At 34.9% G+C, this 25,065-nt stretch overlaps 1 protein-coding gene and 1 pseudogene across 20 annotated transcripts in view; both read right to left on the reverse strand.

Moving 5' to 3' along the window:
- PPFIA2 (PTPRF interacting protein alpha 2) overlaps nucleotides 1-25,065 on the reverse strand; it is a 544,821-nt gene that overhangs the window by 82,108 nt on the left and 437,648 nt on the right. For all 20 annotated transcript variants that reach the window (XM_058308490.2, XM_058308494.2, XM_071218980.1 and 17 more), the window contains 4 exons: nucleotides 23,684-23,921; nucleotides 16,122-16,151; nucleotides 13,421-13,551; nucleotides 11,489-11,643 (listed from right to left, as the gene is read on the reverse strand). In XM_058308490.2, coding sequence (XP_058164473.1) covers nucleotides 11,489-11,643; nucleotides 13,421-13,551; nucleotides 16,122-16,151; nucleotides 23,684-23,921 — 554 coding nt within the window. The remainder of the gene's footprint in view (nucleotides 1-11,488; nucleotides 11,644-13,420; nucleotides 13,552-16,121; nucleotides 16,152-23,683; nucleotides 23,922-25,065) is intronic.
- On the reverse strand, nucleotides 19,403-20,093 carry LOC111765065 (acidic leucine-rich nuclear phosphoprotein 32 family member E pseudogene; annotated as a pseudogene).

Consider the following 25,065-nt stretch of genomic DNA (forward strand, 5'->3'; position numbering starts at 1 on the left):
ATAAGAGGTGCAGGGTTCAATTCATGGGGTTTCCTGGTGAAGGCAAGCTGGTGCACAGAGTGAGCTGGCCCGAATGGAGAGCTGGCCCAAGTGGAGTACTGGCCCGCATGGAAAGTTGGTGCAGCAAGATGATGAAACAAAAAGAGACACAGAGGAGAGACAATAACAGACATAGCAGACCAGGGAGCTTAGGTGGCACAAAAGAGTGAGCACCAGAAGTTTCCAAGATCGATTCCCGGTACTGCCTAAAGAGAAGACAAGCAGACACATAAAAACACACAGTGAATGGACTCTGAGAGCAGACAGTAAGTGCAAAACAACAGGAGGAGTGGGGGTTAATAAATCTTTTTTAAAAACGGCTTTGCTTAGTATATCCACATTCTCATATTCTTCATTGGTATTTTCTGTATTTTTATCTTCTTCCTTTGGATGGACCATTATTTGCTGTTTATTTGTTTGTCTTACACTTTTTTTTCTTGCACACTGTACATTTAAAAAAATTTTTAATGTAAACTCTGGGATTTACAACATGGGATGTCTTTTCTTGGTTCTGTAACCAGCTGATGATAAGACAGAGATTTTCCTGAGCTTCAGCCTCCTATCAGGAAGGTCTGCCCTAGGCAAATGCAGTGTGACATGCTTTCCCTATCTTTCTGGGCCTCTGTCTCGTCCTGGGCTTTTGCTTCTTCATTGTTTTGGAGTACCCTGTTTATAGGAGTTTGGTTGTCCCCTCTTTTCCCAAAGGACAAACCTTTCTCTCCCAGGTATGTGATGCTACAGGCCTTTGTCCCAAACTGTCTGCCTCTATAATTTTTTCATTCCTTTTGTTTTCTCACACTGCTTTTGCCTGGGGGGCAGATTCTGGGATGATGGCCACTCCAGGGTGGACTTTCCCAAGTCACACCCCAAATAGGGCCAGGGACCCATGAAGGGGGTACAGACAAGCTCCAAAGTGCCCCATGGAGGGGTCAGGAAGGCTACCCAATGCTTTTCTGACAGGTCCCTAAAGCTGAGCTTTCCTGGCCTATTCAACTAATGAAGAACTTCAGCTAATGGTCCTCCATAGCCCAGAGGAAGTGCTGCCTCTTTATATCTCTGCTGCCTCCACCCCTGCCTGTAGAGGTTGAAACAATAGCTGCCCTCAGAATGAGGACCCAGAGTTAAGAATTTGCTAATCAAAAGCCATGATCAGTAATTGGAAGTGCCTACCCCTGTTTTTGGGGAAGAGGATTTTTATGTCTCTTTCTGTTATCAGCTGCTAACCAGAGACTAGACCCAGAAGCGGCCTGCTGTGATAATGGGTGATGGATTCCAGTAACCGCTGCATGGAGAAAACAATTTCCAGTTCTTTACTGTAATGTACCAGCCTCTTCCTTCTGCTCTTCCCTTGATGCTGTATAGTGTTTTTCTGGCCTCTGGAGTTAAGAATACTTTTTTTTGAGACAGTTCCTGCTTATTTAATAGTTGTTTTCTTGGAAGGACTGAGTCCTAGACCTCCCTACATTGCCATCTTCCTTGGAAAAAATTAAAATAACAAAAGCTCTAAAAGAGAACCAAAGAAAGCTCTATAAGAGTTTTGTGAGTCAAAAATAGATATTAGAAGTTTCTCACAGAATCAAAATTATAAAAATAAAAAGCATGAAGAGCTTAGAAATACTTTGAGTAACTGAAATCTAATATATTTTGTATTGGAATAAATTTAATAGAGAAATTAGAGCCACAGAGTGTTTGAAAATGCTGAAAAGAATTTAACACTAAAGCCATAGTAGGTAAAATTGTTTTTAAGCATCATATGTATGACTGTACATTTAAGTAAGAACAAGAGTCCCAGCAAATGCAAATGTTTCAGCCCAGTGAAAACATTTCTGGAGGAGAAGGTTGTTTTTTCAAGAATTGATCAAGGTGCTCCAGCATGGATCCCAGATTCATTATTGCACATTTTTGATCAGCTAACTGGTAAGGGAGACATTAGCTGGTCAAGCCTATAAATTAGTTTTTCTTTTTGCTCTCTGTTTTTGCTCTCTGGGTGATTAAATGTGGAGAGAGTCTAATTCATTCTTGTCCTGACAACAGTATGCCTCTGTGGAATTCAGGAATATCTCTTCATCTACATCAATATGGAAGCCACTACATGTGGCTATTGAGCACTTGGAATATGGTTCGTCCAAGTTAAGTGCTGTGATTGCAAAATATACATAAGCTTTTGGAAACTTAGTAGCAAAAACAAAGCAAAACAAAACATAAAATATATAATTATTGATCTTATATTGATTACTTGTTGAAATATATTTTAGATATATTGGGTTAATTAAAATAATCTTATGTGGTCTTTTTACTTAATGCGGCTACAAGAAAATTTAAAATTATGCAAGTGGCTTGCATTTGTGCCTTGCATTATATTTTTGTTAGAAAGCATCAGTGTGTGGAGGTGTTTCTCAATGAGAGACAGTCTCAATACCTAGGGGGGATGTAAATATATGCGTTTGGGGGATGGGCATTTTTTGATGTCACAAGGAAGGCAACTGTGTAACTGTTACATATTGTGCAGTGGTCAAGGATTCTAAAGATCATTCAACAAACAGAAAATCTTCTACTTTGTAATTTCCCAAATGGCAAAAATATCCTGTTCCATCTCCCTCTCTCCACCCAACCCCACTCATGGCTCCCAGAGAAACACTGGCAGGACAAATTGTCCATACACCAGGAGATCCATTGGAAAACCATGGGGAGAAAGCATCACTAATTATACCACTCCTATTGCTTGAAATGCTCAGCCACAGAAAGATTGAGTTCCACGATTTGTGGAGTAGTAGATAATAAATAGCTTATCACTGTTTCAGGGGCTATCAGGTAGTTGCACATGCACAAATCAGTGTCATTCTCAACAGAGTTCACTGGGCTTTCTATCACTCAGGCACACTTACTTTTACAAGATCTTTGGGTAGGCAGAGGTATTGGAGACAGGAACATCCCTAGAGTGTATGGGGGCTGATCATATATTTTTGCTGGCCCCCTTTCTTTATAAAAAATTTGCATCACCCAAAATCAGTGGGACAAAAATCTAGTGGTCCAATCTCATGTGATCCTGTGGGGAAAATTAAAATACCATTCCAGGCAACAGGAGTGATCTGCTTGCCAGGCAACTCTCCTGCAACCGAGGTCAAGAAACTGGCCTGGGGACATGCCATAGGCTGGAGTCACTGAGCTCTGGGGCATCTCATGGATTCCATACATGGGATAAAGGGTGGAGGATAACCCTGAAGGGGGAGAAACAAGGAAAATGGCCCACACAGACTCAGTTGGCTCATGATATCCTGTCCAGAGCGTTGTGCTGCCCTGGCTGATCCTGAGATGTGGCAGGAACTTAGAAAATTCTGAGGAAGCTGCTTCCAGCCATTGGTGCCATGCAGGTTTAGGTCCTGGCTGAGGGCACCCTACCTGGATGCCACTACCAGTCCCAGACTCTCCCAGTCACTGAAGGGGATTTTAGAAAATTTTGAGAAAGTTGCTACAAAGTGTGTGTGGCTTCCTCAGGCCCAGGCCTGGGACCCAGGGAGGGGTCTTGCATATCCAGAACTATGCTCAGTACTGGATGGAAGTACCTGTTCCTTTGGGTTATGAAGGCAAACATCTCAATGCTGCCCAGGCCTTGGATTCCATTCAAAGCTATTCATCTCCTTTTAGCCCTTGAAGCACAGGTCTGCAGGCATTTCTGACCAAAATCTAAATTGCAAGAATTTGCCCCTTCATTTTTCCTGCAGAGGTCCATATCAGAGTGTGAAAAAGAGGGCTTCCAACTCCAGAAAAGATTAGAAAGACAATCTGCTGCTAGCTATCATTTGGCTTGTCTTCAGCATTAATCCATACCACTCATTTTGCATTTAATCACACTTTAATTTGTAAATTGTTATTTAATTGTGCTAGGTATGTTAGTCTGTTAGCTACCTAGAAGCTGCACTTAGCACAGAGCCTGGCTCATAAAGGGTTCTCAACAAATATATTCATAAACTGAAGTTAACAGTTTTCTTCAAAGCAACACTTTCAGTATGTAGAGCATGAATCATCACTAACTGATACTTGTGGAATTTATGTTTTATCATCAGTTTCTTAGTATCTAGGGGACAATTCTATGTTTTGGGTAAAGTTCAGCATAACTACCCAAACTTTATGTAGAAATGAACTTGCTAAATAATGCTGGTACAAGGTTGATGCTATTTTTGTCACTATGAAATTATTTCTTTATTGTGCTGAATATTGCAGGTAATTTCAGACAATTATAATGTGGTACCAAAAAAAAAAATCAAAGAGGAAAGGAAATTGCAATTTAGCAAGGGAAAAGCTCTTTAAAATGTATTATTCATGTGCATTTAAAGGAAATCTGCTAAAGCATCCTTTCTTTTACTCAGTAACATATATATTTTTTTATCTGTAATTGGAGATTCAGTTTGGTCAAATTTAATATATATATATATATCTTTTCTTACTATTTTTTATTGCTTTGCTGTATTTGGTTCTATTTGAACATGTTCTTGAAAATCACTTAGTCTTTAATCTCTGTTTCCTCTCTTGCAATGCCTGTCAATGGCCTCTTCTTTATCTTAGGCATACAGTGTTGACCTCCTCTAGGCTGGTCAAGTGTGTTGTCTTCTTTTTTCTTCAGATTTATTATTATTAGGACACTCTGAAGACCTGACAGAGTTCATGTTTCCTAAGCTGATAAGCAGCCTCCATGGCAGAGGACTTGCTTTCTAACTGCTGGCTTTGCTTCACAAATTGACCCTGGACTTAGATGATCTCACTTGTTTGCTCACTGCTCACTTCTGCTTCAACTTGCTGCCTCCTGATCCAACCTCTTCTCAGCTGGGTAGTTTGACTCTGAGTCCTGATCATTTCCTTTGCTTGATAATTTGTTTGCACACTTCTTAGCCCAGACAATACCTATCTTCTAATCAATCATAGAAAGAAACTAAGCCACTTTCCATGCCATTCCCCTTGGAGTTTGTTCATTCATGAGTCTTTAATAATCTTTTCTTATAAATAAACCCTATTTGAAACTCTTGCTTTACAAATTTTCAGTTATGAAGGAAAACTGCACTTAGATATGCTTACTGGAATCAAACATATCCAGGAAGAGAAAAATGTATAATCTTAACTCCTTACTAACATTATATCTGTATCCTTTACTAAAAAATGTATAATGTATTTCTTGTGATATCTTTTATACTGTTGCCTTGAATAGTTGTTTATTATTTTATGCATTTATGTGTAATATCCAAAGAGTTGTATACTTTCTGAAATCAATAATTACGTTTAAAATTTTTTTTTTATGTTCCCAAGCATGTCCTACAGGGCTATGAGCTCATTAAGATATTTCTTGATTGGTACAGTTCCAAAAGTACATTGTTTGGAGCAGTAGGCCAGGAACTGAATGCTGGGAACAACTACCAATTCTCTTGCTAAACAGCACTTTGCCTTTCTATAAATTTAGAGTGAGGGCCATTACATGATATTTAGCTCTCTTCCAGCTCTAAAGTTTATAATTCTTTAAAATATAAATTTATTTGCATAGGAAATAATTCATGACTGGTAGGAAGAAGATTTGCTGGAGATGAGGCTAAAAATTCCAGAGCTTCATAGAGTTAGAATTACAAAGTTTGAAGTAATTCTTAAAGATCAACCAACAACCTCTCTAATGTAGATGCCTTCCACAATAGTCTTTCCTAGTTATCTAGCTTCTGCTTGACAATCTCCAGTGTGAAAGAACTGATCATCTCACAAGTTAGTCCATTATGTCTATAATTCTGACTTCCTAGTATTCTTTCTTACATTGAGATGCAGTTAATCTTTCCATAACTTTAATACTTTGGGTTTAGTTTTGCATCCTTGCTCAACAATGAACAGGCCAATACCTCTTCAACAAAACATATTCAAATTTTTATCATTAGCTATTTAGGTAGCTCAGCAAACAAAATAAACACATCCATCTACTTGTCTGTTTTTCACATGATTTCAAATCTCTACATCAACCTAATCCTCCCCTTCAATCTTTTTCCAACTTGACAATATGCCTCTGATAGTGCAATAACCAGATATGGATACCTTACCTTAGCTATTGTTTTATAAGACCAGAGTACAAAGGAGAAGTCTTCTCCTTTTATCCAAACACTATGTATTTATTATTAATGTGGCCTCAATTTGTGGACTTTAGAGTCACATGAAACTTCTGAATTTTTCTTACAATATATTTTCCCAAAGCTATTCTTTTAGAGCAGAATACTTTGGATGCTTCATATCTCAAAAGCCTTTGTGGGCAATTTTAATTTTTTTTCATTTGTGATTCTTACCAGTATCATGAATCCATATATCTGATACATGCACTGTTAAAATATTTGTGTCCAGGTGACTTTGAAATGTGTTGACCAAGTACAAAGCAAATCCTAATCATGTTTCTAGAAACCTTTCTCCAAGGTGGCATTATTCTACTCAGCAGCACTTTTGGGGAGAGAATTCTTAACCAGTGATAAATCCTACTAATTGTTCCATAATCCAGGCCCTTTTGTGCCATCTTGTCCACTGGAATAGTGTGAATCACACAGATCATCCATGTCTTTTCTGTTCTGTTGATCTGTTCCCAGTAACTTTGCCAAAGAAACAAAGGATCTTAGTCTGACATGGTATTTTTAAATTCAGTTTATTTTTTTTCTTTTAAAATAGGGTAATGCCATCAGATGAAATTATAAGTCAAGCTAGTCAGGGTTCCAATTACTGATGTATCATTATAGAGCTAGAGGTTTAGAACCACTATTTCTAGTTTCCTTGACAGGACAGACAGTGTAGTAGGTAAAACTTTTCTGGGCCAGAAAGATACCAAAGATTTTTGTTTGTTTGTTTGTTTAAATATAAAAATTTGTGTGCCTTGATGAAATACCCACCTTACTAAATTCAAAACAGTTTTAGTAATTTTCCTAAAGTCCAAGGTCAGTACTTTGCATTTAACATTTGCTTAGCATATGCTTATTCACTCAAAATAGGAATAACTAAGTGATTTGGGAGTCCCTTGGCTTTTTTCCCAAAATCTCTTCTTGTCTCTTGAGCTTCAAAGCCCTTTTGTTAGTCCTCTTTCTTGGTGAACTATTTATCTTCAAGTGAGTAGATAGAGGCAAAATTGAGAGTTCCACTTTTTGTATATTTGTTCACATTTCGGTGAGCCTTCCTTTCATTTATTTTGTTTACATTTTAAAATTACTAAGCAAAAGTAATCATATAATTGTTATAATTCTCTCTTTGGACTGGAAAATTTTTGCAATTATCAAGTTATTTTGGCTGGTGGCCTCCTAACACTGTTCTTGTAAATTCCACTCCTTTATATCTAGCCTTTATTATGTTCCCTTTCCAACTTTTAAAATCGGTGTTGGGCAAAGAAGTCTCATTGTAGATAGACTGGTTCTTCCTAATTAAGTTCACATTGTCTTAAGTACATTGTCTTAAGTTACCATCCTCTTGACTTGCTTTAATATTATTTAGCCCTGTCATTCTATGAATCTTACACATTGGTGAAGAGTTGAATTTATATCTAGAATTTTAGTAGTGGGCATTGGAGTCAGGCTACAATAGGTTGAAAGTGATTGGCAGGGGAGGAAGTAAAAACAGTAGTTGTGGATAATTCACTTTAGCTTGGTTTTTAATGGTAAAAGAAAAGTAAATCAGTGGCTGGGGACGATGACAGGGTCAAGTGATGAATGTTTAAATCTAGATTAGATATGAGCACATATAAACTTTAATGGAAATATCACAGACATGTCTCATCAGGATGCATAAATCAGAAGAAAAGACTGTAGTCATTGGGCTGCTAAGAATAAACAGAACGCTATCACTTGTTGGATCTATGCTCCAGGAAGTACTTATTTGTCCTACTTTCTCCATGCATTTCACTGAGGTTTCAAACATGTTTGTGTACCTTTTCATCAGGAGACTTATAATAGAAATAGAGTAGATGAAAATGAGAGAAAGACAGAGAAAGAGGAGAGAGAAACTAAAATGAGATCCCAAAGTCCACTAAGCAGGAATGCACCACCTGTCAGGATATTCCCCAAATTCAACGGTGGCCTTCAGGGTAGACTTTGCTCATACATATGTATTGTTTTTTTGCTTAGTGCCTTAAAATAGAATTTAAATACTTTATGTCTAAGACCAGTGCTCATCAATTTACCACAGTCTACTCTCTCTTACTCTACACTTTGCTAGAAACTGATGTCCCTAGAAAACATTTGAGTTTGCAAATTCTGCTTCAATAAGCATCAAGAACCATCTAACACTCTGATAAGAGAAGAATTAATTTTCAAAAATATACCTGAAAACTTGAAATCCCTCATCACAGACACCCAATTCTCTGTGCTAATTTTGTATGTGGATGAATAGTCCACCAACCATTTGGAAGGTGTGCTATAATAGATTTTTGGAATCAAACAATTTTGACTGATCCTATTAACTTCATTCAAAAGCTTTTCCTTTGGGACTGTTTTGCTTATATTGACTCTTCTAGTAATACATTTACTGTGAAGTTACATTGACCACTGTCTTATTTGAAGTTGACCTTATTACACTACCACTTCAGATTGTTATATAATGTGAGCTACATCTCTACTCCAACTATTTTCTTGTGGGGATTACTAAGAATTCCTCTCTGTTGTTCATCATTCCTGATAAAACCAAGTACCCATTTTCATAGTTTTATTTAGCCAGTTGTCTCCCTCCACAATATTTTGTTTAAAGATTTCTAGAAAAGTTAATCTCAGGCTAATTTATATTTCTTTGTCCTTATGAACTAAACTATGAGTTTAAGAGCTATAAAATATTAAGATATGCATCGGAAAATTCAAATTCGGTTCTTTGACATCAGCATCCCTCTACCATATTACTTTTCATTCCAGGGTTTCTTATTTTCTATTTCTATTTTCATTAGTTTAAGAAAGGACACTATTTGGGCTTTAGTCTCTTTGAATTTTCCATCCAGGTATTAAAATCGTAATTGCTAGAGATGCTCCCAACTTTAATTGATGCATATCAATCACCAGGATTAAGTTTTGGAGCTCTGCCCATCACCCTTTGAATATACCTTTTGCATAAAAAGTAGCCCGAGCCCATATCCCTTGTCCAAATTTGTAGTGGTGTAAAACATCATTTTCTTCTGGTACAAATGCCTATACTTCCTTCTTATTTCTTCAAGTCTCTATTTCTAAAAAGATATTTTATTCTTTGTTTCTCCAGGAACTATGATTCACCACAATGTAGATTTTATGTAGTTCCAGAATTATTGTTTTTGCCCTTGTCTTCTTCGTCATTATTGACCTTACTACACTGCTGACTCTGGCTTTATTTACGTTCTACCTTTGCTTTTCTATGGAGTAAAGCAAAATTGCTTACTTAGGTCTCAGAAATCTTTCCAGGTTTTTTTTTTATTTGATCCTAAATAACTGTTGTTAGTTTCTGACTTCGAGGGGGACCATAAGGATGCAAGGCTCTAATTGAGACGGATTCCCTTCCCATATGCTAAAATACTAAGTCACTGAAAATGGGTAAGAAACCCTGGGCCTCCTTGACCCGTGTGGAACTGGTCCATGAGCAGTGCTGATATGTGCAAGGAGTGCGCCCTGTAAGGAGAGCTGCCCAGCATGAAAGAAAGTGCAGCCTGCCCAAGAATGGCACTGCACACACGGAGAGCTGACACAACAAGATAACGCAACAAAAAGAAACACAGATTCCCGTGCCGCTGACAACAACAGAAGCAGACAAATAAGATGCAGCAAATAGACACAGAGAACAGACAACCGGGATGGGGGGGTCAGGGAAGGGAGAGAAATAAATAAATAAATAAATCTTTTTTTTAAAAAAAGAAAGGCAAGGATTCTAGAATGCTCTATATTTTATTGGACTTTAAAATGTATCTTGGATACTCTGGTTTTGACAGAGTAGTGTTGGCAAAATTCCTAGTGATTCAGTAATTCTTCATGAAAGTTAAATATAAAATAGCAAAATCTAAATTAATGGAAGAATGTAATATATTTTTAAATAAAAATAAATCTTAGAACTAAAGACAAACATATATGTTGAAATATGAATAAGCAAAATGATGGAAATGTTTGCAAGATAAATATTTTAAAATAATTAACCACACAATTGTGAATTACACCGTAAGAAATTAAAAATGACAAATAATATGCTGATATAAAGATTGTACCTGGTTGTCAAGATAAAACAAATGTTAAAATGATGCATTGGCAAATAATAATCAACTTCTCTATTTTCTTATGCAACAGTATTTTTTACAGCCTGAGGGGTTCCTCTTCCGAAAAATCTAATTTCAAAGAGGACTTAATTCTCCTGCTATATAACACTTAATTGAGCCGTGAGCTGCACATCAGTTTCCTGTAGTTTTGGATGCTTTGTATGGGTTTCACACTGGGGAAGTCAGGAAAGGCCTTTTTGATATTACAGTTCTAAATCTGCAAAAAATGTATATCATATGAAGAAATTCTTTATTTTCTAGGGCAAGAGACTAAAGCCAGGAACTTAGGGCCATACTAATGAATAGTCATTCCTTTCTTTGAAAAACCAGAGAAGGCACTACAAATTTTGTATCATTCAGCAATTATTGTGGAGGTTGGAAACAAACCCTTTCCCAGTAATTAAACTCTAGCTCTATGTTAATTTGATGAAGAGGGGGAAAAAAAGCAAAACATGATAAAAAATAACCAAGATTATAAGGAGATTTCAGAAGAAATTATAAATATATAGGAATACATTTTAAAAACCCTAAATATATGTCTATAAATATGTTTGTGTGTGTGTGTATCACCATTTCAGGAAATATCATGTATCTCTTTTGTATCAGACAAATGTGTGGGTTCATACATACATATTTCTGTCTGTATGTGAATATATATGTGCATAAATACATAAATGTATATATAAGAAACTGTCATTTTATATCCTCCATATCATAATGCTTTCTTTTGACTTGAAAAATTCTTTTAGTGTTTTTGTGGGTTTCTCAAGTAATTTTTTAACAGAGATGTTTTAATTTCACACAACTAAGATTTTATATACATCTTTGTCCTAAGTGGCAGTATACTTGGTGGTTTTAATATGTTTTTAGAACTTTCACACTAGGATGAATAGCTCTGTTCTGTGAATTACTAGGACATCATTTACTCATCAATAAAATACTGATAACAGTAATAACACTTGCCTCATATAATCATCACAGAGTTAACATTAAATACATTTTAGCTATCGTTATTAACAAAAAAATTCCAAAAATTTTGCGATATTCTTCCATGAAAAATTTTGTCAAGCCTTATTCAGGCTAAATTGAACTGAATAAAACAGAAAGTTTTTCAGGTGGAAAGAGAAGAAAAGCAAAGCAAAAATAGATGACTCAAAAGTGCCTAAAATGAGTGGTGTGGAAAATCAAACACATCATACTTACGGAGTTGCCCAAGTCGAGCTTTTTCTTTTTTACCAAACAAACGTCCTATTGAAGACTTGATTCCTTTCTTCTTGGGAGCTTTGTGAAGAGAATCTTGGCTGCTATTGGCACTGCCAAGCCCAAGGCTTTCTGGCTCAAGGGAGGCAGATAAACTGCTGCAAAACACAAAATATGACAAACCTGGCATTTTGATACAACACTCACAAGGCAGGCAATACTTCTTTCCTTTATAACTGTACAAAAGGAGTAAAAGTAGACTTTGAATGCTATTTTCTCCCTTTCCACATTTTCTCTTAAGCAGATTTAAATGTAGTTTCCTCATCCTTAAGGCTCTGAACCTACAAATTTTCTCTACAAAGATTTAATTTTGCTATTATTTCCTCATTCTTTTACAATCCCCAACTAATCAATGAACATAAGATGACTTAATTACTGCAAGTTAAATGACCTTCTGTTACTTAGCACTTGATCCCTTACCTGTTCCATAGAGTTTCTTTAGTCTTCTAACCATAAACATATTGACCTATGGTGAAAAATTTAAATCTAAATAATAATGAAGTTCAATCTGTTATTCTAGCCTATTGTTTTACTGGATTTTCCTCTAACCAACTTTCTATTTTGGAGGCTAATTCATCTAATTTGAAATCATCTGGGTTGGATCTAGAAACAACAAAACATATACCCTATTGATCACTCTATATTGTTTCTTAATTATAGTTCTCAGGTTTTCTTTTAGGTACTCGATAAATCTAAATGATATCCAAGCAGTTGGTCAAGATTCAATCCTTGTCAAATATTCAATGCTGCATTAATAAGAGAGACTCAATAAATATTACTATAATTTTTATAGCTGTTAATTTGATAATATCATGATGAATTTTAAATTTTATTCATCCTAATTAATCTGAGTTCATGCTCTCTAAACTCCAAAGCAATAACTTTCCACATGTTAAAATATAATTCACTCCTTTTTTGGAGCATGAAGAAGTATGTATTTTAAAATTGGAGTAATTTTTTTCCACATTACAAATTAAAAATAAAAAAGCAAAAAATGTTTACAGCACAGAAATCTCTGTTTTCAAAAATGTTTGTTGTAAAACATACTATTTGGAAGAGGGATTTATTCTCAAACAAAATATTAACCATTAAGACATTATGTTAGGTTACATGAATATTTTCTCCAAAGAAACTTCAATTCATAAGAAAGTAAGAGGACATACATTTAAGATGTAAAATGCATGTTTAGATTTATTTATGTCATTTATTATTATAGAGATCTGTTTGCAATTTTTAGACAGATGAGTAGGAGAGTGCAAAGAGTTTCTATGACAAATGGGATATTTCCCTATGTAGATTTACCTTTTCCTTTAGTTTATTTTGGCTAATAAATATGTGGTTTTTTTTCCTTTCAAAGAACTTTTTTGCCTGGGGAACTATTCTAGCTGGTGGCAGCAGCACTCACAGGGTAGTGCACCTGGTATCTGTCTGCTGAAATAAATGAGATACAGTCATTGACATTTCAGACCTAATTGCTTTTACACTGCAGGCCAGATTTAGAATCTTGTCCTAGAATCCCTTTGGGTTTTTTTTTGTGTGTGTTACTATTTGTAATCCTTCCTCTAGCCTGACCCTATTTTAATAGTAAATATCCACTAAAAAAAAAAAAAGAGCTATTCTCATAAATATTGACTAGTTACAACACTACAAATATATGGTTAATTTTAAAAATGATTTATTTGGTCTCAGAATAGAAATGTGGTTATTTTACAAGTGATATTGAGGAGAGGGAAGAGGACAACATCTTAATGGAGACTTATTGCTCAAATAAAATTTTTTTATATAATTTTTAAAGCTATCAGTGTACAACACTGAAAAGGAGAGAGATATTTTTGGAAAGAGAACACATAATGTGCAGTGCAAGGGAAGTCATACCTTCGGGCATCATTGTGGTAGGAAGAAGGGAGGGTGTGAGTCATTCTGATGGCTCTGGGGGTAGGAGGAGGAGAAGTTTCACATTTAATTGTTGCTTTATCCTCCCGACCATCTTCTTCCACCACAGCAATCTAGAAGCAACAAAACAAAACAAACAAAAACAAAAAACAATAAATAAAAAACAATACAGTCAGATGCAATCTTTCTATAGTTTCAGTTGAAACTAATGACCAATCAATAAAGCAAGGCTATTTGAGCAATTCTAATAAAAAATAAACAAATTGTTGGGGTACATAGGTCTTACATATATAAATTCACATTATTAAAGCGTGTGAATATTATAGCTATTTAAAAGTGAAGACAATTTGATTAAAATACATGGATCCATTACGCAAAAATACTGAGAGTAGATAGGCACCATAATGTCAATATCCAGGGACTATGGAAAAGATACTTTGGAATTCATTTCAATATATCAGAAAGTAAACTATTTATAAAAAGATATTTGAGCCAATTCACACACACACGTGCACGCACACACACATGAAGGTATCATGCAGCATCAGTTTCTCATCTTTTAAGTGGGGGACTTTTGAAGTGAGAAGAGAAGTTGGAAAGTATAATTTTATGAGGTAAAGTGCTTTAATATTAATCAGGCTAATGAAATATATCCAAGAATGTTTTAAAATAATGAGTTGCAGTTTATACAAAAACAAAACTTTATTTTTAAAGTGAGAAAAAGTAAGGACATAATCTAGCAAGTTGTTTCATTTCACTGCTAGTCACCGGAAATTTGACGAAGGCATAAGGAAAATCATAAAGATGGTGTTAAGAGGGTTGGTGGGCATTTCAAAACAATTCAATTCAGAGTCAGAACAATTCAGGAGACCATAAATTTTGTCAGAGATAGAGATATAGAGCTGTATTAAAATAAAATGTTTCAACCATCAAGTTAATTGTAGAGAAATGTATTTCACAACGATGCTGACAGTTTCCCACAGTAATATAGAGAAATAGAGAGAAAAGGATTGTGGAAAACACAGCTTAAAGAGATGTGGTTCTGTACGTTCTCATGTAAAAAGTTCTCAGTATGGCAAACACAAAATAAAGTGACATTCTGGGGAGTTATCGTGTTCATTTCTATATTAGCCTATTTAGGATAAATATATTTATCTAAAGACTCATGCATTGGAGGAAATTAATAAAATTGTTTATATTACACTTATTGCACAAGCATAGATTACTTAGCAGCCTGGGCAAGTGTTCTAGTAAGACTATTTTTTCTCATTCAACTAGCATAGTGCCACTTAAACAATATTTTATAAGAACAGCTTTCAATGTTATGCAATGTTTTTTCAAACCCTCTAAACCTGCATCCTATCTACATTTTGAAGCATGACTCTATACTTTTCCTAATATGCATGTTTTCACAGGTCCATGATCTGTCCATTAATGTTTTCCATGATTGTTTCCTTAAGCATGATTATTTCTGCTTCCAGATATTTGCTCTTATAAAATACCTGCTAGTGGTGTACACTCATCTTTCCCTTCTGCCAGCCAAACTATGTCAACTTTCCGAATTTCAGCTCTTAAAAATCTCAGGCATGAATCCTCCCCTTTTTTAATAACACTTAAAGCTCACACAATAAAAACAAAGTGAAGAAGGTAGATTTTGGGATCAAAGATAGATTTGAATCCCAGTTTGTCATATTAGTTGAATGACATGGGCTGTTTACTTACCTCCTCTAAGAATAAATTTCTTCATTAGTAAAATGGAACAGATAATATTCATATTAATGCATTCTTTTGAAGTGTAAATAAAATCACATATGCAACTCCTTAACAATCTTTAATTTGTGAGCCTCTTCCCCATGGCCAACCTTACCGTACTTTAGTACAGGACCTTCCTTCAAGCTCTTCCTTTTTGACATCCACCAAAATCCTTTCACACTAACAGATTTTTTTCTCTATATTCCTGCCAAAGTCCTTTCAAGGTGGTGGAGGAAGTCAAAGGCAAATAATATGGTTGTTATAGGTGATAGATTTGACAGTTGAGAGATAACTGTTAGTGTCAATGGGAAGAGGTATAGTAAGATAGATAAGTCCCAGAAAAAGAAAAAGTCCATCAATCTAAGCCATGCAAACATAATATAGATTCCCTTAATATATATTTTTTAAAGTTCTCTGGTTCCACAAGTGTTTGTGTGTATGCTGACTACCACAACCAGATTTATATACCGATAGTCAAAATGAATCTTTTAAATATTTCTCACCTGATAGCCTTTAAGTCCAAGCTCTGTTGCTCTCAATTATATAATAAGAATACATGTTGTGAATCAGAACAGGATCCCATTTTGTTACCCATATCCCATGTTTATTCCCTCCCTATTCAATTCCAACAGAAAAGCAGCATTGTTCTAGTGTTCATATTAAGTTTTCTGATTTTACCAACCATGGTGTAATTATTCTGTGGAAAACAGAATACTTAGTCCTCATAATTTAATCATTGGCCAAAAAGCACAAACAATTTCAGATTTTAGGCATTTGCTCTTATGATACTGTATGAACACTTCGGTAACACTTAAATGATTTTTAATATTTGTTTTTATGTTAATAATTTTTTTAACTAGAGGGAATACTATTTTAAACACTTCATAGAAAAAATATTAATTAGTAATTATATAAAAGTTATTTACAGTACCTTTCTCCGGTGTTTCCTTAGATCACTTGGCTGTAATTGGCAGTAATAAAAACAACATAAAACAGAACTGATTAATGATTGCCATTTGAGCATTTTACATTTAAACAGAATCTAAAACAAGACCATAAAATGTCCTTTTCTTTCTATTTTTTCTAAATAAATTTCTCATAATCATGAAATCCTTCCTCCTGGGAGTTACTAGAGGGATAACCTCCCTGATGATGTGGGTGGGGGGATGCCCCCATGATGGGGCCCTGGGAACATGCATGGGATACAGGGCATGGGCTCTGAGGAACATAAAGCACTTATGGAATGAGCCAGCCAGAAATAAGCGAAGGGACTATATTTTCCCGAGACAACATAGATGGGAACAAGATTCCAATGCATGAGGTTTATAAATACTGCCTTTTCATACATCTATGCAAAGGCTTAGATCTTCTTTGGGCAGATACAGTGCTCTCTCATATCTCAAACTTCATAGCCTTCTAACCACCCCACCTGCATTGAAACCCTGTCAGCATTTACGCCATCAGCATAACATATGTTTCTGAGTTGACAGTTCTCCTGTCAATGCTCTTTTACAAAATTTAAAAATAGTTTACTATTTATGATTACTTTATTCACTTAATATCTTTGTTAATTTATCTTACATTAATATTAAAAAATCATCTTAAACTACTCCATTATTCATTTATTTTTGTTGCTCCTTGGAAATGGATTAATTTTACCCCATTCAATATTTTAACTAGATATTGCTAGCATGCTATCTATTTATGTTGATTTTTAAAAAATGTATTTATTTATTTATTTATTTTTATCTATCTATCTCCCCTCCCCTTCCCCGCCAGTTGTCTGCTCTCTGTGTTCATTCACTATGTGTTCTCCTATGTCTGCTTGTATTGTCAGAGGCACTGGGAAACTGCATCTCTTTTTTGTTGTGTCATCTTGCTGCATCAGCTCTCCGTGTGTGCATCACCACTCCTGGGCAGGCTGCACTTTCTTCGTGTGGGGCAGCTCTCCTTACAGGACACACTCCTGCACGTGGGGCTCCCCTACGTGGGGGACACCCCTGTGTGGCACAGCACTCCTTGCGTGCATCAGCACTGCTCGTGGGCCAGCTCCACAAGCATCAGGAGGCCCTGGGTTTGAACCCTGAATTTCCCATGTGGTAGGTGGATGCTCTATCAGGTGAGCCAAATCTGCTTCCCATGTTGATGGGTTTTTGGTGTTATAAAAGTAAATACAATGAGTATGCGATGTTATTAGGACAAAAACAAAATTTTCAAAATATATAAACATATACAATACAACTAACCCAAAGTCTTTTCTTATTTTTGTTTATTTTTAATACTGTCATGGCTTTATTCAAAATACAGTTGCACAAAAGTATTAACTTCAAAGTTTTTAAGGAAAGATTCTTTAGGAACTTAACACACTATATTCATCCTGCATTACAAAGAACATTAAAATAGAATCAAAAACCTCTACAAAATATAAAACCCACCCTTACTTATTTGCATGACCATACCACCCATGAAGCTAAAAAAGTTTTAAAAGTTATCTGCAGGCTCTAAGTGTTGTTTTCAAGCCAAAGAACTCTGTTTCTGATTGCACAAATAAGATGATTGATAAGAAAGTCAATATATAGATTTTATTTTAAAAATAAGTATTTTATAATCTGACATACGATGCAATGAAAACTTTTATGGACTACAATGGGGCATTTCAATTGTTAAAAAGGAGTAAAATGTTAAGTCTTTTGGAGATTCCAATCCCTCTTCTGAACTTATACCAAGAATTTTATTTCAGTCAGTTGTGCAACTTTTTTAGTTTCCCCACAAATAACTTCATATTTTTTACTTTAAAATCTCAAAGTATTGCACTTTAAAATAAAACAATAAAGAGTAGTATACTCAGTAATTTAAATGTGTCCCAGTATTTAAACATAACTTAAATTAATTTTCTGACACTAATTTAAAATCATTTGTAAATATAAAAAAAATTTCCAACTGCCTACTATATTCCAATAAAATGCTGTAATATCTGGTAATGCTTTATAACTACATGAAGAATAATTGAAAATTAAAAATACTTTGCAAAGTGATTTCCAAATCATTTAAGAAACGAATTTTAAAATATTGACTTAAATGTCTCATTAATTATCAACAGGGAATTGTTCTGCCTTTGGAAGAGTAATGAAGTACTTCCAAAAGCCTCCCCTGCTTCTTTTTCTTCAGAATGTATGTAGTTTATACATATTGTCAACCAAGAGAAATTTACATTAAACATTAAGCAGAACCTATTGCATAAAAACTGTATGGATAATAATATTTGTATCTGAGAAAATATTCAATTTCTTTCACTTGGTTCTTTAAAACTCAGAGAGATCTGAAAAAGTGGTTGTGGTATAAGACTAAAGGTTTTCTTGTTATCCACAAGTTTCCTACCCTCCTTTTTTTTTTGAAATAGAGAGAAGTGAAATAAGAAAGGAAGGTAATCATAAAGGAATTGCTGAGAGGAAAAAGATTACATACCTAAAAACAAAACAAAACCCTTACATGTCATGGTCTGTTGCTTGAAGAAAAAAAGGGCTCACCTGCTTGTCTCTGAACTTAGTATAAGATATTTTTCTTTCAAAAATAAAATCTTATCAGTTACCTGGCTGAACAGAGGTTTCAGAAGCCTCCATAAAATCCATGAATTCTATTGCTGAATAGAATCTTTATGATTCTGCTTCTACTTACCAAGTTATACATGTGACACAAAGTACCCAAATACTCTTAGTCAAAAAAAAAAAAATTCTTTATGTTTGAACTAAAGGTTTCTAGGTCACCTCTAAAAAACCACAAGTTATCATTCAAGTGACTATTGCCATTTCATATTAAAGCCTACTGTGATTTCAACTTGTTTATAACAAACTTTAAATCCTAAGAATGAAATGGTCCATACTAAACCTGTGTAAAAACTAACATGTTTTAATTATAGGCTAAAAATGACTAATACATTGAACCTGAATTTTTAAAAAATTAAGATTCCAAATAATTACTAGGTAATTTCACAATGGGGTCAATAAAAATTTTTCTCTATACATGATACGACCATAATCAGACTAATAAATCTTATTTGGAATGATAAAAAGGCAAAAATAGTAAAACCACACTTTTCCTATAAAAGTACATGTTATCTTCAGTAGGGATAGCTACTGCACATGAAGAAACAAAGAAAATGTGATCGCTCTATTGCAAACCCAGGAACATTAGGGAATCTAGACTTAGAATGATCTAGTCACCTTTTTCCTCTTCATCATCTTCAGCATCTTGTTTCCTCTTCTCCCCTCAAAAAACTTTTTCTTCCTCTCCTTCAACCTAGTCATCATCGTCTTCATCCTGAATTTCTTCTTTCATTAAGTATGAGAGGCTCACTTCTCCCTCTCCCTGTTCTGAGCCTGCTTCATCTTCCTCCTCCTCTTCATCCTCTTCATCTTCGTCCTCCTCTTCATCCTCTTCATCTTCGTCCTCCTCTTCATCCTCTTCATCTTCGTCCTCCTCTTCTTCATACCTTTCATGAGGACCAGCCTTCATCTTCATCATCTTCATCTCCTCTTCAGAGTCTGGAGCATTGTTATCCTCCTGCTCAAATCTGTCTAAGTATATGATTTGCTGTAGTAGTTCAAAAATACTTTATATCTTCCAGGTTTGTGATCTCAGTTGAACAAGTCGAGACTTTTCAAAATTTTAAGAGCTTCTACTGTGCTGACATCTTTGATTTTGTTTCCGCTCAGATTGAGGTTGGTAACATTTGGACATTTCTCGGCCAGTAATTCCAAGATTCCAGAAATTATATTGTCACTACCTTCCAACTTTCAAAATTTATTTAAGCTGGGAAGACAGCCAGTCAACTTAGTTCCCCATTAGCCATACTCAGAAACTCTAGTTCTTTAAAAGTATCATTCAGGCCCTCATTTTCCTCATTGATACACACTTGCAATTATCAAGGTTAACTCTACCTTTTCCACAGCTCTGATCCTTAACTCCAGGTTTTGCTTTGTTTTTTTACTGGTTTTTTTTTTTGGTAATTATCTTTTTTAAAAGTTAATAAATCACAAAAAATGTTACATTAAAAAACATGAGGTTTTAACTCCAGGTTAATCCTCTTCTTCATCTCCATGTCCTCCTCCTCTTCTTCTGTCACTACTCACCTCCTTTCCCTTTTCATGTCTTTCCCACTACCCCAACACTAAAATTTAAAAAGATTTGGAAATGAATGAAAAGAAACTCAAATAGAACACCCACCACCAACTGATAGGTGTGGGAAAGAAAGAGTAGCAAATGGAGTCCAAGGAGTTGAGACTCTAACTCATCTGCCCCCACCTCCTTGTCCACACGCTCGCACACGCACATACACACGCATACAAACATCTCCACAGTTCCTTCCCCTTCAATCACAATGTCTTTTCAATCTCTAATTTTCTGTCTCTAAAATTTCTGATCTCCCTTAAAATGTTCAAATATGAATTTTAGTCAGTAAAATTATTTTCCTCCAATATTTTCCATAGCTAACAGAAAATCTACCTGTGCTTCTCTATAACAAACTAGTGGCAAAGTTTTATTAGGTGATAAGGTTTTTCTTGGTTTCATTTCTTGTTTCTTTGAGTCAGATATTGAACATTTAAGATTTTTTTTTTAACCATCTAAGAAACATCCTAAATACTTTTCAATACTCTAATATTCATTTACCATGATTTATTTACTACTAGGGTCAAGAAAATGTGAGGGAAGTGGATTCAGTTCAACTGACAGAGCATCTACCTACCACACAGGAGGTCCAGGGTTCAAACCCAGGGCTGCCTGACCCGTGTGGTGAGCTGGCCCACATGCAGTGGTGATGTGCGCAAGGAGTGCTGTGCCACGCAGGGGTGTCCCCTGCATAAGGGAGCCCCACTCACAAGGAGTGCACCCCTCAAGGAGAGCCGCCTCACATGTGAAAAAAGCGCAGCTTGCCCAGGAGTGGTGCCGCACACACGGAGAGCTGATGCAGCAAGATGGTGCAACAAAAAGAGACAGATTCTCGGTGCTGCTGACAACAATGCAGGCAGACACAAAGAACACACAGCGAATGGACACAGTGAACAAACAATTGGCGGGGGGGGGAAGCGCAGAGAAGAGGAGAGAAAAAAATAAAAAATAAATAGATCTAACAAAAAAAAGAAAATGTATGAGAACACTGATTTTTTTTTCACATGCTAAAATCACATCTAAATGATTATAAATGCATTGTCTTTATTATAAAAATAATAGCTCTATCAAGGGTTATGATGGTAATGTCTATGAAAGCACTTTAAAAAGACAGTATATTATGCAGTAAAAATGTAAGAAAATAACTGTAGTACAGAAATAGCCAAAATATCCCTTCCTTGAATGCTAATAAATAGTTCTTTGCAGTACAAGATTCTTACTATAGCTTTGGAAATAAGTAGATAGTTAATATTTTTAACATACATTATATATACAGAAAGTAAGCCAGAGACAATAATAGTTCTTATAAAAAATCAGATGCATTGTTCCCAGATTTCTAATAAAGCACATCACAAAACAGCTCATATTGGGCTAATATATAAAGTTCACACTGTATCCAGGTAGAGTCAGTTATATGTTCATCACTTTTCTTATTAACCATTGTCTTCATTGTCCATTTAAAAGTATTTTTAATATCAATTCTAGAGTAGAGGATTTGAAGGCTTAAAGAAGTCATTTCTTCTTAATATTATTTTTTAATTTGGCCATTGTTCTCCTACACAGGTACTATTGTATGGCAATACCATAATTCTAAAATTTTAATAATAGAATTGTCAGCCCACCATGTAAATAGTGTTGTGTTTCAATTCTCAATTTCAAAAGTAAAGAAAAAATATTTATATCTATATATGTAGATAGGACTTATAAGATAAAATAAAATGTTTTGAATATAAAATAAAAAATTTAATGCTTTGTAAGATACTTCCCTTGGAGATGAAAGCATCATCATATCTATCTAGAGATAGATACATATATACATACACCAATTACATTTGCATAAATTAATTATTATTAAACATTTCTATAATTTCTTAGCCAGATTATACCTTACTGCAAAATATTCAATGATGTCATGTAGATGATGAACTAAACTTTTTAACCCACATATACTATGCATAAACATAGAGGCAATGTGTACTTTTATAATAGCTTCTTACCTTATAAACATAAACACAATTACATATATATCATTTCATTATCTAGTGTTATTAATTTCTCCTCCATTTATTATACTTATGCTAATTTTAGTGTATAAACTATTTTGATCAGTTTACCTTTTAATTAATGTTGATCCTAAACTTGTATTTTTAAATGAAATTTGGTCATTTTAATTAGTTTTAATATCTATTAGGAAAACAAAATTTTACCTTCATAAATAGTTCAGAATATGTTAGTCTTCATTATTGTTTCCATTTCAACATATTTGCAGATAATTATGGAGAAAAAGACAGAATAGCAGTCATTCTAAGTATATTTTCCAGAGGATTGCCTACATTATTTTTAGTAAAGGGCACTTTTCTTTCAGTTATGTTCAGGGGTTCTTCTAACTTTTAATCCCAAATATAAAGATATATGGAATACAGATTTCTAAGAAGTGTGAAATGTTGATATAAATTTCTAAAGCAAAATTGAAAATTTGCTATTATTTTTTACTTCTCTTATAAATTTTTAAAATTTTGTATATTCTAAAATTACAACAACTATTTCAATAGGTATTTGAAGCATTATAATAAACAATTTGCTTCATCAAAATACCATCAGTAAAAAGTTACTTAATGGTTTTAAGTCATTTAGATTTCTAATGTGATATTGTTTTTTTTGAAAAGATTTATTCTATTTATTTCTCTCCCCTTCCCTTCCATTGTCTGCTCTCTGTGTCCATTCACTGTGTGTTCTTCTGTGGCTGCTTGCATTATCCAGCAACACTGGGAAAGTATGTCTGTTTTTTGTTAAGTCATCTTGCTGCATCAGCTCTCCTTGTGGGCAGTGCCACTCCTGGGTGGGCTGCACTTTTTTCACGTGGGGTGGCTCTCCTTGCAGGGTGCACCCCTTGCACATGTGGCACCCCTATGTGGGGGTGCCCCTGCGTGGCACAGCATTCCTTGTGCACAGCAGCACTGCGCGTGGGCCAGCCCACCACATGGGTCAGGAGTACCTGGGGATCGAACCCTGGACCCTCCATATGGTAGGAGGATGGTCTATCACTTGAGCCATGTTCACTTCACTCTAATGTGATATTTGTATCACCACTCTTCCATTTACTTATCATGTGATTTTGGTAAAGTTAAAACATCTCTGTGGCCTACTGTTTTCTCATCTCCTATTGGGATTAATAACTATATCTATCTCACAAGGAAATTGTGAGAAAGAAATGAAACCCTGAAATACACAAAAAGCCCTTTAGACTAGAATAAACATCCCACAACTGTTCGCCAATGCATTGTGAATCTCAAAAGGGGTAAACGTTCTCTGGACACATCACCATACCAGTGTCATGACTCCCATCCGATCCATTTCCCTGGCAGGGCTTCGCGGGGTAAGCTTTGGTGTTGAGTGTCCACTGGGGGGAGATGAACTGGCCAGCGATGAAGCTGTAACAGAGGCAGTGATGGAGGTCCCTGGATGGACTCTTGCCAAATTCAGACCTTCCAGGCTCACGCTAGCCACTCTATTCTCAATTTCTTCAGCACGTAGTTCTGTAGATTCTTTTTCTTCTTGAATCAGCCTAAAAGAGTTTAATTTTCACACATTAGATGTTGGAAAGAATGGTAACTAGAATTCACAAAAAATGAATAAAAAAACTACTCTGTGAGTATTTTATATTGAACCTAATATTTCCATCGTTTTTCTTCATTAGGCTGTATGACTTTCAATTGATTCTAGAAACCTTCCAACTGAAAATTTTAAAATCCTGCTTTTTAAATCATATATAATTCCTCCCCATTTCAAGCTTAGCCTTTTTCTATCTACCACTTATTAATACTTGTCTGCCTGCCAAGTGGATCTCTACCCCTAATGTTAATCTTACATTTGAACTCATGTACCAGAAAAATGGACTTCAGAATCCCAGATCCAACAGCTGATTGAATCTAATCTGTCATTCATTGAAAAAAATCTCATTAACAGAATCCTCAATAATTTGTCATTCATAATGATCTTGCAGCCAATTAAAAACATGAGTCTTCTTTATCATTCTACTTAGCCAAGTCCCCTCTACATAATTAAATAATTATCAGACAATTTAATAATGTAGAAAAATTCTTTATGTATCTAGCTAGCTAGCTATCATCTATTTATCTATCTGAATTTAAAATTAGTGTCCAAGACACAATGACATATAATAAAATACATTTTTAAAAAACAAAATTGTTGACATAAATGTTTTTGAGAAGGCAATGCACCAGCTATTACCTTTTTTCTCTTGATGGGGAGAAGCTTTAAGAATACTTACAAATCAATTCTGAAAAATGTACAAAGAATAAAAAGCTTTTGCTGAGTTATATAAAGTTCTATTTAAGTATAATCCATACACTTTTGATATTGTTATAATGAAACTGTGTATCAGTACATTTTGTTTGATAAGAAGGTCATAAATTGCTATAATTTATGCTAAAAATTGCTACCAAAGTTTTACTGTTATCCTCTGTGAAATATAACTCTTAGCTTCAAGGTTATATAGTCATTGCAAAGTTTTTTTTGTTTTGTTTTGTTTTTTAGCATATTCATATGGTGGATGTCATTTATTCACTACATTTTAGTAGTAGGGAATAATCCTTTAGTCTATGTTTGCTGCGGGATGTTTTTTGATGATTAACTCACTATTTGCATTTTTACTAATTTTATTCTGTAAATTTGTAAATGGTGTGAAT

Source organism: Dasypus novemcinctus, chromosome 12 (genome assembly GCF_030445035.2).
Source record: "Dasypus novemcinctus isolate mDasNov1 chromosome 12, mDasNov1.1.hap2, whole genome shotgun sequence".
NCBI lineage: Eukaryota > Metazoa > Chordata > Mammalia > Cingulata > Dasypodidae > Dasypus > Dasypus novemcinctus.